Source organism: Saccopteryx leptura, chromosome 3 (genome assembly GCF_036850995.1).
Source record: "Saccopteryx leptura isolate mSacLep1 chromosome 3, mSacLep1_pri_phased_curated, whole genome shotgun sequence".
Classification (NCBI taxonomy): Eukaryota; Metazoa; Chordata; class Mammalia; order Chiroptera; family Emballonuridae; genus Saccopteryx; species Saccopteryx leptura.
Window position 1 is genome coordinate 89,940,287 of NC_089505.1, and position 15,815 is coordinate 89,956,101.

Consider the following 15,815-nt stretch of genomic DNA (forward strand, 5'->3'; position numbering starts at 1 on the left):
GAGAGAGAGTCAGAGAGAGGGACAGACAGGGACAGACAGACAGGAATGGAGAGAGATGAGAAGCATCAATCATTAGTTTTTCATTGCGACACCTTAGTTGTTCATCGATTGCTTTCCCACACGTGCCCTGACCGCGGGGCTACAGCAGACCAAGTAACCCCTTGCTCGAGCCAGCGACCCTGGGTGCAAGCTGGTGAGCCTCGCTCAAACCAGATGTGCCCACGCTCAAGCTGGTGACCTCGGGGTCTCGAACCTGGGTCCTCCGCATCCCTGTCCGATGCTCTATCCACTGCGCCACCGCCTGGTCAGGCAATACTGGCAGTTTTAATTTATATACTAATGCTGGAAAACATTTTCAGAGGCAAAGAAGAGCATTCTTTGGTCTTAATAATGAATAGAGCCTGACCAGGCGATGGCGCAGTGGATAGAACGTTGGACTGGGATGTTGAAGGACCCAGGTTCAAGACCCCGAGGTCGCCAGCTTGAGCATGGGCTCATCTGGCTTGAACAAAAACTCACCAGCTTGGACCCAGTATTGCTGGCTCCAGCAAGGGGTTACTCAGTCTGCTGAAGGCCCGCAGTCAAGGCACATATGAGAAAGCAATCAATGAACAACTAAGAAGTCGCAACATGCAACGAAAAACTAATGATTGATGCTTCTCATCTGTCTCCGTTCCTGTCTGTCTGTCCCTGTCTATCCCTCTGACTCTCTCTCTGTCTCTGTAAAAAAAAAAAAAAATAAATAAATAAATAAATAATGAATAGAATAAGAAAAAAAAAAATGGACGGAAAAGTGGTTCAAAAGCTCTAGGCAAAATGGTCTGGGTTCATTTTTTTTCTGTAATAATTTCAAACTGTCCATCGCTCACCATAAGATACCATGGCAATGGTAGATTTGCAGTCTTTTCTTTTGCCTAAGATGACCATTCTTTGGCTGAGTGTCTTCAATAAAAGGCCCAACACACAGAGTTAACAATCCATCTGTCACAACTCCAACTCCTTCCTGGGAACAACTAATTCTATTTCTTGGTTTCTTCCTCTACCACCCACCTAGAATACTCATCTTCCCAGTCACAGGATAAAAGAAAACACTGAAACATAGGAATGCTTTTAAATTATATTTCATTACACAGCCCAGTTGGACACTTGTTCATTGGAATTTACTTCTGCTTCAACTCCAGTTCTTTGAAAAAAATGCAAGAATTCTTTTCATTACAGTATTAGCTTGACCTAAGGATGTAAAAAAGTTAGCTGCCTTAGCATTAGTTATTGCAGTCTGGGACCTCTCAAGAGGTCTAAAACACTAGAGGATTATGTAAATAAAGCAAAATATGAACAGGAAACATATTCTGCAAGTCATTTAATAACTGTAGCTGATAGAATTTTCAAAGTTATTTCAAATTATTTTTCTGAATTAAATACCAAATTTATAAAACAAAATATATCAGATGGCCCTCAAAAGAACTATTAAATGGTGAATTAGCTCCAACGCAAAACTTCTGTCTATACTAAGGAAGAGAGGGGCATACATAGTACTCCTACGCTGTATGTGGGTCCTCTTATCACCACTGAAAAGAAGAGGAAAAGGAGGCTCAAAAAGATGAAGTAACCTATCAAAGGTCACATGGCCATGACCGGCAATGTCTTGCTGGGCACTGCAAACCTGACCTTTTTCAAAGAAAGACTAACTTTAAATGAAGTACTAGTCATTACTTACAAAATGAACACATCTATGTGGTTAAGGACAAACTATTTCACTGATAGAAAGCTTAAAAGGAAGCCAAAATTAAGGATTCCAGATTAATGTAGGCCCGTTTCAAATACAAAATACTCCTAGTTTTCCTCATCCTTCTCCTGGAGGGGAAGGAGAAAGCTTGCTGTGGCTTGACACAACTTAAACATCAACACAGCCATCTCATTCTCAGGTACAGATCCAAGAGAACTGAAAACAGGTATTTAAACAAAGATGTATATATAAGTGTAAATAGCAGCATTGTGTACAATAGCCAAAAGGTAGAAAAAACCCAAATGTTCATCAAGAGATAAATGGGAAAACACAATATTGTATCCATGCAAAGGAATATTTTCATCCATTAAAAGGAATGAAGTACTAATACATGCTACAGTGTGGATCAACCTTGAAAATATTATGCTAACTGAAAGAGGCCAGACACAAAAGGTCACGTACTGTACGCTTCTATTTATATGAAATATCCAGCATTGGTAAAGCCATTGATAAAGAAAGCAAATTAGTGGTGGCGACAGGGCTGGGAGGGAGCAGGGGTGACCGCTAAGTGGGTGAGGGATCTTGTTTAGAACCAGATAGTGGTGATAACTGTATAATGGTGTGAATGTACTAAATGCCATGGAACTGTACACATTTTAAAATGGTAAATTTTGTTATGTGATTTTTACCCCTGTTAAAACAAAAATAATGAAACAGAAGAATGAAATGATGATGACTGACCACAAAGCCAGAGTAGGTAATTTGCTTTTTCTTGATTTGTCACAATTTCAATGAGTTTTTGATCATCATAAACCAATATATAAAAAAATTATCCATTAAAAGTTCCAAATAAGGCATTAATATAGCTGAGTACCCCTAATTTGTCTAGTTGACAGAGCACCTAGTTGAGTTTACAGTATATGAAGCTTTAAAAATATTTTTCATTTGTATAAAGTGCAAAGAAAAAGAATATTGAGAAACACATAAGAGAATATAAAGTAGCCAGAGCCCAGGAAAGAAGCTAACATACATGCTTATGGGGAAATCTATATATTTGAGCATACCAAGAGATGTAAACACTCAGGAGAGAAGCCTGTTTTTCCTCAGTACTTATTTCGTGTTTTTCCAAAACTGACTAATAAACAGTAATTTGCAGTCACCACCCAATGGGTTTCAGCAAAGAGGTCACACACAGGGAGGGCCTCTAGCTGCCACTTCCAATTGCTCCCCTAGTGAAACAACACAGGAGGTTAAGTTACCTCAGGAGACTCTCAACAGGGCTCCCATTGTTCTAAGCTCAAAACGCAGAGATACAATAGGCCCTATTCATCAGGAGAGCTTACAGTCTCAGAAATGGTCCCTTAGTGACAACTTTTTGTTGGGACAAATTTTTATAAACGTGGACTTGCACAAATATGTGTTAATTATTTTTAAAGACAAGCACAGAATTAAAAAAATAAAATTCAATGGACACTAAACTGAGTCTGAATACCCAAGTCTTATCCCTAACTCTCTGATGTGACTTTAAGCAAGTTACTCGCTCTTTCTGAGCCTTAAATAACTTCTAAGATCACTTAGGACTTTAAAATTCCATGAATACATATAAGGTCTAATAATGTTGCTACACTAATCACTCCAGCAAGTGATAAATTATGAGCAGAAAAGAACCACTAGTTCACATCTTTTCATTTACTCTTAGCACCTAAAAACAAGGACCCTGAATACACAGCCAGAGAAACTATTTTCTATTCTCTCTCTTAAATCCTAATGAATAAGGTCTAGTGATCCCGCCATCCCACCCAGCCCAGACCACTCCAGCAGAGAGCCCTAACATAAAGCACAATGGTGAAGGGCAGAAACAGAAGCCACCAGAATGTTTTTGTCACCCTTGCTTAGGTTATGAATGAACTTCAAGAACCTCTTGATTTCTCTGCAGTGACTCAAAATCCCCAGAAGAAATGCCATTTACAAGAATGTGATTACTGTCTCAAGCTTCCATACCATGTCATTTCTTTGTTTTTTCAACCTCGAAACTTGCCAAAGCAAGAACTTTGTCTCCAGAGCCTAAGGAGAAAGACACACAAATGAAAGGTCATTCAAATGCAGTTCCAGGTAAAGAGGCAAAAACATACTACATACATACTGAAATAGAAAATACAGTTAGCTTCTGTTATCAGTGCGTCCCCTCAGCTTCCCCCACCATCCCGATTTCCTTCCCCTCCCTGCACGAACAGCCCAGCTACACAGGGTCAGTTATGTGTTACACAGGCTTACTCTAGCTCTAGGTATGAAACAGGATACGTAATAGTTTAGTTTACTTTATATTCACATTTAGATAACAAATCTTTTTGAGACATTAGACTATATGTTTATTTTTTTTTAATTATAAAGTATTGGGATAAACTCAATAAAAGGGATTTATAAAGAACACAATTCTGCTCCCACCTCTAAACTCAAGCAACGGCCATCGTGCTATCTCACCCATGCTATCTGTCCACCGGTGAGTAACTCACTGCCAACTTTCAGAAGTATGAGGGTACTCACCAAGGTCTGTGGAGACTTTCTCAAACTGGCTAAGGAGAGCACCTGCATTCGCTGACAAGAAGGCCTCATCATCTGCCGTCAGCTAAACAAAACAAAACCGAGTCTAATGGAGTGAGTTCAACTCTTAACAAGCAGTTCTAGGAACCACCATTAAGAATGTCTCAAGCCTGACCAGGCGGTGGCGCAGTGGATAGAGCGTCGGACTGGGATGCAGAGGACCCTGGTTCGAGACCCCGAGGTCGCCAGCTTGAACACGGCCTCATCTGGTTTGAGCAAAAGCCCACCAGCTTGAACCCAAGGTCGCTGCCTCCAGCAAGGGGTTACTTGGTCTGCTGAAGGCCCGTGGTCAAGGCACAGATGAGAAAGCAATCAATGAACAACTAAGGTGTCACAATGTGCAATGAAAAACTAATGATTGATGCTTCTCATCTCTCTCCATTCCTGTCTGTCTGTCCCTGTCTATCCTTCTCTCTGACTCACTCTCTGTCTCTGTAAAAAAAAAAAAAAGTCTCAGGACCACAAACCGTCACTGTCAAAAAGTTCTGTACAAAATACTTTACACCTTTTCTTTATTTTCTTTATGCTTAATACTATATTATGTAAAATTAAATACAGGTACCTTCTCTCCAAGTTTCCTGAGAGCTGTCAGAATCTCCACTTTCTGTTGAGTGTACAGGTCTCTTTCTAGCTTTCCCACCATGAGATCTCTGTCCATCTACAATGGGTGAAGGAACACAAAGCATATAGTATTTAAGGTAAAAACATTCTCTGCAAGAAATCCAGCTTTTCACATCTACTCCTTTAAAAAAAGATCCTCCAGCTGATTAATAAAACACAAAACTATAGAAACAACTCAAGGCAAACATGATAGAAATGCTATTAGTTCTAATAAATCTTAAAGCTAATCATAACCATTGTCTTAGTTATAAACTCTACTTAGTAGTAGAGTTTAGGAATTAGGAGTTAGTAAGTCAACAGCTTCCTTTAGAGAGGAGTCATGCTCCAGGAACTCATTTCATTAAACTGAAGTGTGGCCCACAGGCTTGAATGAGATAACTGGTATCAGAGCTCCTGGAACTTGGGTTGATACAACCTTTACCATCAGAACACTGAAAGTAGTGTATTATATATTGCACACAATATGTGCTCTATGTATATTACAAATATAGATCGATTTACGACCTATGCAACTTACTACCATTTGACTTTATGACCACAATTGCTAGCCACAACTGCTCCACATCTGGCAGCGCAAGCATTGCCCAGCTGGGCGTACCAGCTTCCGGCAGCACTACCATCTCCGCGTGCACCATTTCAACTGTTATCCCAGACTCGGTACAGCAATTTGTGTTTTGTATTTTGGATATTTTTCATCAAACCCCTCCCAAGATATCTACCAAGAGGAAATTGTCTTTGCAAATATTAAACCAGTTGTACTGGTAATGCAGTGTTTTACTTAAACCTGACGAATGTAAAAATAAGAAACAAAATGGTGTAGAGATGATACAAATGGCATAAAATGAACAAAGAAAATTATGATATATAACAATGAAAGAAAATTATTATAAAATATGACTTAAAGATTTTTATAACATCATTTCACAGTACTGTACATATAGCCTACTCAACTTACGACCAAATCGTGTTACGACTGGTTTGTTGGAACCAATCGTGGTCGTAAGTCGAGCACTAGCTGTACTTCATTTATTATACAGGCAGTCCCCAGGTTACAAGCAAGATAGGTTCTGTAGGTTTGAAAATGTTTGAGTATTTATATGCACAGAAAGGTTAAAATAAATACTACGCCCTGGCCGGTTGGCTCAGCGGTAGAGCGTCGGCCTAGCATGCGGAGGACCCGGGTTCGATTCCCGGCCAGGGCACACAGGAGAAGCGCACATTTGCTTCTCCACCCCTCCGCCGCGCCTTCCTCTCTGTCTCTCTCTTCCCCTCCTGCAGCCAAGGCTCCATTGGAGCACAGATGGCCTGGGCGCTGGGGATGGCTCTGTGGCCTCTGCCCCAGGCGCTAGAGTGGCTCTGGTCACAACATGGCGATGCCCAGGATGGGGAGAGCATCACCCCCTGGTGGGCAGAGCATCGCCCCATGGTGGGCGTGCCGGGTGGATCCCAGTCGGGTGCATGCGGGAGTCTGTCTGACTGTCTCTCCCTGTTTCCAGCTTCAGAAAAATGCAAAAAAAAAAATAATAATAAATAAATAAATAAATACTACATTAGGACAAATATCTGTCTAGGTTGCATTTAACAGGTAAATTGACCTGTTCCAACTTTTCAACTGAACAGCAAACCTACACAACCTATCTCATTCATAACCCAGGGACTGCCTGGATCACCTTTTTTATAGGTGGAAAAACTGAGGCAACAAAGAGTTTGAACAAAATAACTTCTCCAAGGTCACGTACCTCCACATGGAGCAGAAATACAAATCCAGCCGGTCTGACCTAAGGCCATGCTCCTAACCACTATCCAGCTGAATCATCAGTGGTTGCAAATAACTGTGAATGCCTTAATTATATTCAAGTCTATAAACAGATTTCTTCACGTAACAGGTTTATAAAGGCATTTGAAATTCTTAGGTAAGAAAGGCCGCACATCCATAAAACAATGCTGCTAATAAATCCTAGATGGGATTTTAGCTCAGGGCTTCAGAAGTAAATAGTAAAACCATACAGTGGCAGTTCAGGTAGAAGCGGTCAGTAGATACTGAAGCTGCCATGTGCGGTTTAACCCGCTATATTCATTACCAGTTGCTCAAAGGACTAATTTTGACCAACTTTTTTTTTTTTTTTTACAGAGGCAGAGATAGACAGGGACAGACAGACAGGAATGGAGAGAGATGAGAAGCATCAATCATCAGTTTCTCGTTGCACATTGTGACTTCTTAGTTGTTCATTGATTGCTTTCTCACATGTGCCTTGACCGTGGGCCTTCAGCAGACCAAGTAACCCCCTGCTGGAGCCAGCGACCTTGGGTCCAAGCTGGTGAGCTCTTTGCTCAAGCCAGATGAGCCCGCGCTCAAGCTGGCGACCTCGGGGTCTCGAACTTGGGTCCTTCCGCATCCCAGTTCGACGCTCCATCCACTGAGCCACCACCTGGTCAGGCGACCAACTTTTTTTTAAAACTTGACAATTTTGCCTGACCTGTGGTGGCGCAGTGGATAAAGCATCGACCTGGAAATGCTGAGGTTGCCGGTTCGAAACCCTGGGCTTGCCTGGTCAAGGCACATATGGGAGTTGATGCTTCCAGCTCCCCCCCCTTCTCTCTCTCTCTCTCTCTCTCTCCTCTCTCTCTCTCTGTCTCCCTCTCCTCTCTAAAATAAATAAATAAAATTTTAAAACTTGACAATTTTTTGTGTCAAGGTTCACAGCAGACTAAGCAAGAGGTACTGCGGTTTCCCATATACACCATGCTCCGACCCGAGCATGGCCTCCCTATTATCAACATCTCCCACCAGGGGGGTCCATTTGTTCCAGCTGATGAATGAACACCGGCACATCCTAATCACCCCAAGTCCACAGTTTACACTAAGGTTCACTCTTGGTGCTGTCCATTCTCAACTGACCAATTTTTAAACTTCAGAATAATAAATGAGCAAATTCTTGGGCTAAGGGAAAAAAAATACACATAGCAATTGGATCAATTCAAAGAAACTTTACCTCTGCTAACCTTGTCCGGAGTTGACCTGGTTGTTTCTTTGCAAACAATCTGATGACCTCTGGGGTTTTAAAGGCCTGGCTGATAGCTGCTTGGATAGCCTAGAAATACATGAAGGTACAAACTAACCAAGATAGTCTAATGAATTGAATATTGCAATAACTGACTGATGAGTCTTCATTAATCGGTCTTCTTTGCTCATCAAATACTATTACAATTTTACTTTCCATTTGCTATTTCTGTGCATGTCACTGGAGTTAAATATGTAACTATATAAAGATCTGGAAGCATGTGCTGTTTTATTCACAATTAAACTTATTTATTTATAAGTTAAACCCAAAAAAGAGTACATGCTCTATCTTAAGTATCCTTCCAATGCCCCCCCCAAAAAAACACCTGTGTCATAGATGTGAGTGAATTATGCTTACCAGTTGCATTCCACTTAGTTCATCTACCAAAGTCATATTTCCAGACATTATTTTCTTCAGTGAATCATTAAATTCACTTAGTTGCTCCAGAGTTTCCTTTTTGGTTTCTTCATATTCATCTGTATCGAGTTCCTCTCTGAAGTACAGTGACCATAATATAGAAAAATAGAGGGTTCCAAGTGAAAACAGCAATGTTAGTATTAGTATACTGATTCCAAATATATATATTTACAAAAAATAGTTCGGGGGAAAAGGCTGAAAGGAAATAGCACAATACTAATGATGGATATATTCAGATATTTAAAATGTAGGCATTTTTCTGCAAATGTGATTACTTTGATAATTAAACATTTTCCTTTTATCAAAATGAGGCACACTTAAACCAAAAATAACTTACTTTTTTTTTTTTTTTTAGTATTGGCAAGGCCATTTTATTTTATTTATTTTATTTATTTTTTTACAGGGACAGAGAGAGAGTCAGATAGAGGGATAGATAGGGACAGACAGATAGGAACGGAGAGAGATGAGAAGCATCAATCATCAGTTTTTTGTTGCGACACCGTAGTTATTCATTGATTGCTTTCTCATATGTGCCATGACCAAGGGCCTTCAGCAGACTGAGTAACCCCCCGCTCGAGCCAGTGACCTTGGGTCCAAGCTGGTGAGCTTTTTTGCTCAAGCCAGAGGAACCCATGCTCAAGTTGGCTATCCTGGGGTCTCGAACCTGGGTCTTTCAGCATCCCAGTCCTACGCTCTATCCACTGCGCCACCGCCTGGTCAGGCAAAAAAATAACTTACTTTTAAGCAGTTCAATGGTATAATTTTAGGCAACATCTTTAACAAAGCCAAACCTCAGTTTATCTATAAACTGAAGAGTGAAGATAATAATAGTACCCTCCTTATAGGGTTGCTTAGGAGCATTAAATGAAACACGGAAAGTGCTTGGCATATACGAGGTACCAGATAAATGGCTGTTATTGTCATTAGTGGTAGATAAAATTGTTGCACCTTGAACTACAACAGCAATGCAAGTACTTGCCACCTGAGTAAGAGGCTATTTTTATTTACCAATCAAATAAAGCATTTATAGACATTCACTACAAATGACAGCAGCTACCATTTATCAAGCAGCTGCTCTGGGCCAAGCACTTTGTTAGGCCCTTCATTTGTAACATTTACCAAGGTCAAACAATCTTGGTCCTTTAAGTGGTTAAGGCTGAAAGCACATCAGAAGTTCAAGTAGTACCTTCTCAGCTTGATACCAAGGCAGGGCTATTTTATATACTGAGGACAAGTTAGGTGTTATTATTGCCACTTCACATATAAGGAAATGGAAACTTAAGGGTGTTAAGTATTTTCCCAAGTTCACACTCACTTTGTCATTAAATGAAAGACTTTTACATCCCAGCCTTTATGACTCCACAGCCTGCACTGAATTTATTTCCCTGACAGACAAAGCACTGTGAGGAACACTACAGAGGAACCTAAAATCACACATGGGCCTGGACCCATGGAGTTTGTAATCTAGCTGCAAAAGAAAGTCATTTTACAGCAAAGCAGCAGACAATTATACTTTTACCTGCATTCCTCCAGATCCTGTAATTGCTGCATTAGTCTATCCAACTGTTCTTCTAAATTCTGCTTTAATTTGCTTGTCTCTGATTTTCCTCTGGAAGCCATTTTAATCTCTAAGTAGAACAATAAACCCACATACAATATATATTTGATTATTTGAAATAATTCAACATACCAGGAAAATTTTAAATAGACTACTCTTTCTGTGCTACAGATGTGGGAAAAATAGTTGTGCAAAGAAAAATCTCAATTTATATATAAAAGTTTGAACACATGTAGTAGTAACACCCCACAAAAATGACTGGCAGTCTTCTTCATCTTTTTTTTCGTTTTTAAGAGAGACAGAGAGACCAACAGACAAGAAGGAAAAGAGATGAGAAGCATCAACTCGTAGTTCTTGTCACTTTAGTTGTTCACTGATTGCTTCTCATACGTGCCTTGACCTGGGGAGCTCCAGCCAAGCCAGTGACTATGAGGTCACATCTATGATTCCACACTCAAGCTGGCAACTTCACACTCAAGCTGGTAAGCCCACATTTATGCCAGTGACCTCAGGGTTTCAAACCTGTGTTGACCTCAGCATCCCAGGTCAATGTTCTATCCACTATACCATCACCTGGTCAGGCCCTGGCAGTCTTAATTGACTTGATGAATTAAGTCTTCACTAGTGGTCTATCCTACCTTAAACAAGTTTAATAGATGAAAATACAGATTTGTAAGGAAGTAGATCAGGTATGAATACAGATTCATATGATATTCTTTTTCATTCTTAGTTATGTCCCAGGATTTAGGACACTCCTAGTACTATCTTGCTGGCCTTATGTGCATTTACCAATGCCTTGTGGGCATGAACAACTTTTGATATGAATTTCTTGTTTGGAAATGTGCTTATTTTTCTACTGGATTATATTTCCCTTACTGATTTATATAACATGGATATAAAGACTTTGTCATTATGTTGCAATTATCTCTTCTCTTCTGACTTTAAATTCTATTTATGGTGCTTTTTATTATGATAATTGTATATTTTTAAAGATTTTATTTACTAATCTTTTAGAGAGAGGAGACAGAAAGGGGGGAGTAGCAAGAAGTATCAACTCATAGTTGCTTCTTTTTTTTTTTTTTGCATTTTTCTGAAGCTGGAAACAGGGAGAGACAGTCAGACAGACTCCAGCATGCGCCCGACCGGGATCCACCCGGCACGCCCACCATGGGGCACGCCCACCATGGGGCGACGCTCTGCCCACCAGGGGGGCGATGCTCTGCCCATCCTGGGCGTCGCCATGTTGCGACCAGAGCCACTCTAGCGCCTGAGGCAGAGGCCACAGAGCCATCCCCAGCGCCCGGGCCATCTTTGCTCCAATGGAGCCTTGGCTGCGGGAGGGGAAGAGAGAGACAGAGAGGAAGGCGCGGCGGAGGGGTGGAGAAGCAAATGGGCGCTTCTCCTATGTGCCCTGGCCGGGAATCGAACCCGGGTCCTCCGCACGCTAGGCCGACGCTCTACCGCTGAGCCAACCGGCCAGGGCTCATAGTTGCTTCTTACATGTGCCTTAACTGGGAAAGCCCAAGGTTTCAAACTGGTGACCTCTGCATTGCAGGTTGGCATTTTATCCACTGAGCCACCACAGGTCAGACAAACATTTATAATTTTTTTAAACATTTAGCTCTTTAAGATATCTGCACCTTTTTTTTGTTCATACAGGTCTTTTATTTTCTTTCAAGTTCACAGTCAATTGCCCCAACACTGTTAGTATTCATTTCTGCCACCTTTACTGTACTCAGTAGTAAGACTCAAGTCTGTTTCACTGACAATAATCTGGTTCTAAGGCATTATTTTGCTATTTTAATTATTATAGCTTTAAAACTGGTGTATACTGATAATCGATAACAAGTTGCTTTTATTATTGTGGGGTATTCCCCTCAATAATTCTTAGCTATTTGTGGGCATTTCCTCTTCTAGATAAAGAATCAGTTTGTCAAGTTTCCTTAAAAATTCAACTGAAATTTTGACAGGGATTACATTAAAATTAGAGACTAATATGGAGAAAAAACTGTATCCTTGAAATTGGACTCTTCCTATCAAGCAATATCTCTCCACTTATTTTTATAATTAAAAAAAAAAAGGCCCTGGCCGGTTGGCTCAGTGGTAGAGCGTCGGCCTGGCGTGCAGAAGTCTCGGGTTCGATTCCCAACCAGGGCACACAGGAGAAGCACCCATTTGCTTCTCCACCCCTCCCCCTCTCCTTCCTGTCTCTCTCTTCCCCTCCTGCAGCGAGGCTCCATTGGAGCAAAGATGGCCCGGGCGCTGGGGATGGCTCCTTGGCCTCTGCCCCAGGCGCTAGAGTGGCTCTGGTGGCAACAGAGCGACGCCCCAGAGGGGCAGAGCATTGCCCCCTGGTGGGCAGAGCATCGCCCCCTGGTGGGCGTGCCGGGTGGATCCCGGTCGGGCGCATGCGGGAATCTGTCTGTCCCTCCCCGTTTCTAGCTTCAGAAAAATACAAAAAAAAAAATTTTTTTTTCACAAAGGCCTTGAACATTGGCTATTCTTTAGTATTGTTATTTTTTGTTGATATTGGGAATAGGATTTTTATGTTTTTAAAGATCTTTATTTACTGATTTTACAGAGAGAGGAAAAGGGAAATGAGAAGTTGCTTCACTATACCTGCTCACTGGTTGTCGTATGTGCCTTGACTGCACAAGCCCAGGGTTTTGGACCAGCAACCTCAGTCGCTCTTTCTACTGTGCCACCACAGGCCAGGTGGGAACAGAGTTTTTGTTATTATAATTCCTAACTAGTGCTGGTGTAGAGAAAAGCTGCTGATTTTGGTGTTATTATATGTATTTACCTTAATGTTTATAGCATTTAAGTTTCCCCACTTATTAAACTTACATTCCTTTCAGGAAACACATTTTGCTTAGTATTAGGTATAAGCATTCACCAAAACCTAAATTCTAGCTTTGCGCAGTGGCAGTATCATAGCCAATGAAGTTTATGAAGGCGTGATTATTAGTAATTGAAAACCTAAATTCTAGAGAGTCAGAGAGGGATAGACAGGGACAGACAGACAGGAACAAAGAGATGAGAAGCATCAATCATTAGTTTTTCGTTGCGCATTGCAACATTTTAGTTGTTCATTGATTGCTTTCTCATATGTACCTTGACCGCGGGCCCTCAGCAGACGGAATAACCCCTTGCTTGAGCCAGCCACCTTGGGTCCAAGCTGGTGAGCTTTGCTCAAACCAGATGAACCCGCGAACCTACGCTCAAGCTGGCAACCTCGGGGTCTCGAACCTGGGTCCTCGGGATCCCAGTCCAATGCTCTATCCACTGCGCCACCGCCTGGTCAGGCTATGTGTAAGAAGTTTTTAAATGCTTTTAATAACTTACCCTAGTCTGACCAGGCGGTGGCACAGTGGATGGAGCGTCGGAATGGGATGCGGAGGACCCTGGTTCGAGACCCCAAGGTCGCCAGCTTGAGCGCAGGCTCATCTGGTTTGAGCAAAAGCTCACCAGCTTGGACCCAAGGTCGCTGGCTAGAGCAAGGGGTTACTCGGTCTGCTGAAAGCCCATGGTCAAGGCACATATGAGAAGGCAATCAATGAACAACTAAGGTGTCACAATGCGCAATGAAAAACTAATGATTGATGCTTCTCATCTCTCCGTTCCTGCCTATCCCTCTTTCTGACTCTCTGTTTCTGTAAAAAACAAAACAAAACAAAAACTTCCTACACATAATCATTACCAGACAATCTGCTATGTGAACTTCAATGAAGAGGATTCCTTACAACATACTCAAAAGAGAATGTAATCAGTGAAAATCTACTCTTACTACCTACCATATCGCTTAAAACTGCTTAAATCATCTAGTCAATAATAACATAAATATATATAAATACAGCCAGATGTGTAACTTATTACTGCTATATTTCATGTATAATAGGTTAGCAAGAATTGTTCATTTTTTATAGTTACACCTCATGTATAATTTCTCCTGGAAGTACACACTTAAATTTTATTTTAAACAAAAAAAAAATTATTTATTCATTTTAGAGAGGCAGGGGTGGGGGGAGAGGAACAGAGAGAGAGAGAGAGAGTGTGTGTGTGTGTGTGTGTGTGAGAGAGAGAGAGAGAGAAAAGGAAAAAGGGCAGAGGGAGGAGCAGGAAGCATCAACTCCCATATATGCCTTGACCTGGCAAACCCAGGGTTTCAAACCGGTGACCTCAGCATTCCAGGTCAATGCTTTATCCACTGCGCTACCACAGGTCAGGCCATAGTTAACTTTTATTTTAAATCTGTCAAATTTTCCAGTAAAATTCAAGGCAAACGAAAGGTAAAACTGAAACTATCTTTTCAGGATTAATTTCCTTATAGTCTAACCACACTAGACTACTTGCTATTGCAAAACATGCCATGACCTTTCATCCTTCCCTTGTGAGCCTGCATTTTTTTCTACCCATTAAACCCAGGTCATTCAGTCTTCAGAGTCTAACTCAGGTTTCACCTCTTCCATTATGCCTTCCCCAGTCACCAGATTGGGAGTTATATGAGAGCAGGGATTTTGTTTTCTCATTATACACCAGCATGTAGCACGACGCTGGGCAGATAGAAAGTACTGGATAAACGATTAGTAAGTGAATAACGAGAAGAGATTGCTTCTTACACTGCATTCCATATCTTATTTTCTATCACTTATTTCTTCCTTGAATTATGTGAGTTCATTATAGCACGTTTGTCTTCCTCTCCTGACTGTAAACGCTCTGAAAGCAGAAAACGGGTCTGATTCCACTTAGCCTCGATATCCGGTAGCTGCATGAAGTGTATAAAGGCACAACAGATTTTAAGGAGGTAACGCTACTCTAAATAAATTTCAGGGTAGATCAAAGCACTTTAAAAACCTTAACCTGGCGCTACATTGAGACTTATCCCAGAAAGATTAACTCGCTGGCACCACCTAGTATTCAATAAAGGTGGTGCATCTTTTACGGAAACTGCAGAAATGGTTCTCAAAAACAGTAATCCGGATTGGAAAATACCCATTCATGCTCACCTGCCTCTTATTACTCTGAAATCTGCACAGTGCTGACCGGTCTCAAACGGCATAAACCTCCAATTCTCGAAGTTCCAGTGTCATAAGCCTGAGGAAAGCGAAACTGTTCATCAGGACTACCAGAGGCTCAAAGTTCACGCCACTTCGGGGTAGAATTAGCTGAGAAAAGAAAAACCAGTTACAAGTAGTTTTTCTTTACTATTACTATATACCATCTTTGTCTAAAGCAGTCCAGATCACTTCCACTCGAGCAGCCTGCAATGAAACACAGCCCTGTCTTTTTAGGAAGACAGCATGGGAGCGGGGAGTGGAGGGCACCCTTTCCGAGACTTCTCCCAGTGCGGGCGAGGGTGTTGTTACCGAGGAAAACCCCGCACCCGGACACGCCTCGAGGGAAACTGTCAAACCCAGAAGAGCACAGAAAAAGAGCGAAGAGCACACCTTTTCCTCTTTCCCGGCTGGAAGAAGGCAGCGTCTGGTTCTCAACCATCCGGGCGCTGTCAGGGAGCAGCTGCGGCCACGGCCCGATATTCTATCTCCACCGGGGAACTTGAAGCTCCCGCACTTGGGTCCTTGCGGCAGCCGGGAACGTCTAGGCCCCGATTGCCACCCCAGGTCGCCGTGAACCCGCCGCCCCCGAAACTTTCCCGGCCCTCCCGAACTAGAACCCAAACAACCTCGTCAGGATTTCTGGGTTCCCTCTCAATCTCAGTCCACTAGTCCCCAGAGTTTAGAAACAAAGGCCCCGCCTACCCGAGGATCCCAGGCTGGAGGACGCGCCCAAGAGAAGTACTTCCGCCGGACAGACGGACAGACTTCCGGCC

General features: G+C 41.9%; 1 protein-coding gene and 1 pseudogene across 4 annotated transcripts; one reads left to right on the forward strand and one right to left on the reverse strand.

Moving 5' to 3' along the window:
• Positions 1-1,105: 1,105 nt before the first annotated feature.
• Positions 1,106-15,763, reverse strand: LZIC (leucine zipper and CTNNBIP1 domain containing). 4 transcript variants are annotated; one of them, XM_066374999.1, is made up of 9 exons: positions 15,433-15,735; positions 14,992-15,079; positions 9,947-10,055; positions 8,368-8,503; positions 7,942-8,040; positions 4,890-4,985; positions 4,271-4,352; positions 3,728-3,790; positions 1,106-1,230 (listed from the first exon to the last, which is right to left on the reverse strand). In XM_066374999.1, the coding sequence occupies exons 3-8, from the start codon at positions 10,045-10,047 to the stop codon at positions 3,732-3,734; spliced, it is 573 nt and encodes a 190-aa protein (XP_066231096.1). In that variant the 5' UTR covers positions 10,048-10,055; positions 14,992-15,079; positions 15,433-15,735; the 3' UTR covers positions 1,106-1,230; positions 3,728-3,731. The 4 variants fall into 4 exon arrangements, with proteins under 4 accessions (XP_066231096.1, XP_066231097.1, XP_066231095.1 ...); XM_066375000.1 differs by lacking the exon at positions 15,433-15,735 and adding an exon at positions 15,745-15,763 and having other exon boundaries at positions 1,106-3,790; XM_066374998.1 differs by having other exon boundaries at positions 1,106-3,790.
• LOC136401851 (U4 spliceosomal RNA) lies at positions 12,897-12,976 on the forward strand (annotated as a pseudogene).
• Positions 15,764-15,815: the final 52 nt, after the last annotated feature.

Coding starts and splice junctions, on each gene's coding strand:
- LZIC (XM_066375000.1), bottom strand. CDS start 10,047: ATGGCTTCCAGAGGAAAATCAGAGACAAGCAAATTAAAGCAGAATTTA. Junction 4,986..7,941: donor TCCGGACAAGGTTAGCAGAG/GTAAAGTTTCTT, acceptor CACCCATTGTAG/ATGGACAGAGATCTCATGGT. Junction 3,791..4,270: donor GAAAGTCTCCACAGACCTTG/GTGAGTACCCTC, acceptor CTTTCTCCTTAG/GCTCTGGAGACAAAGTTCTT.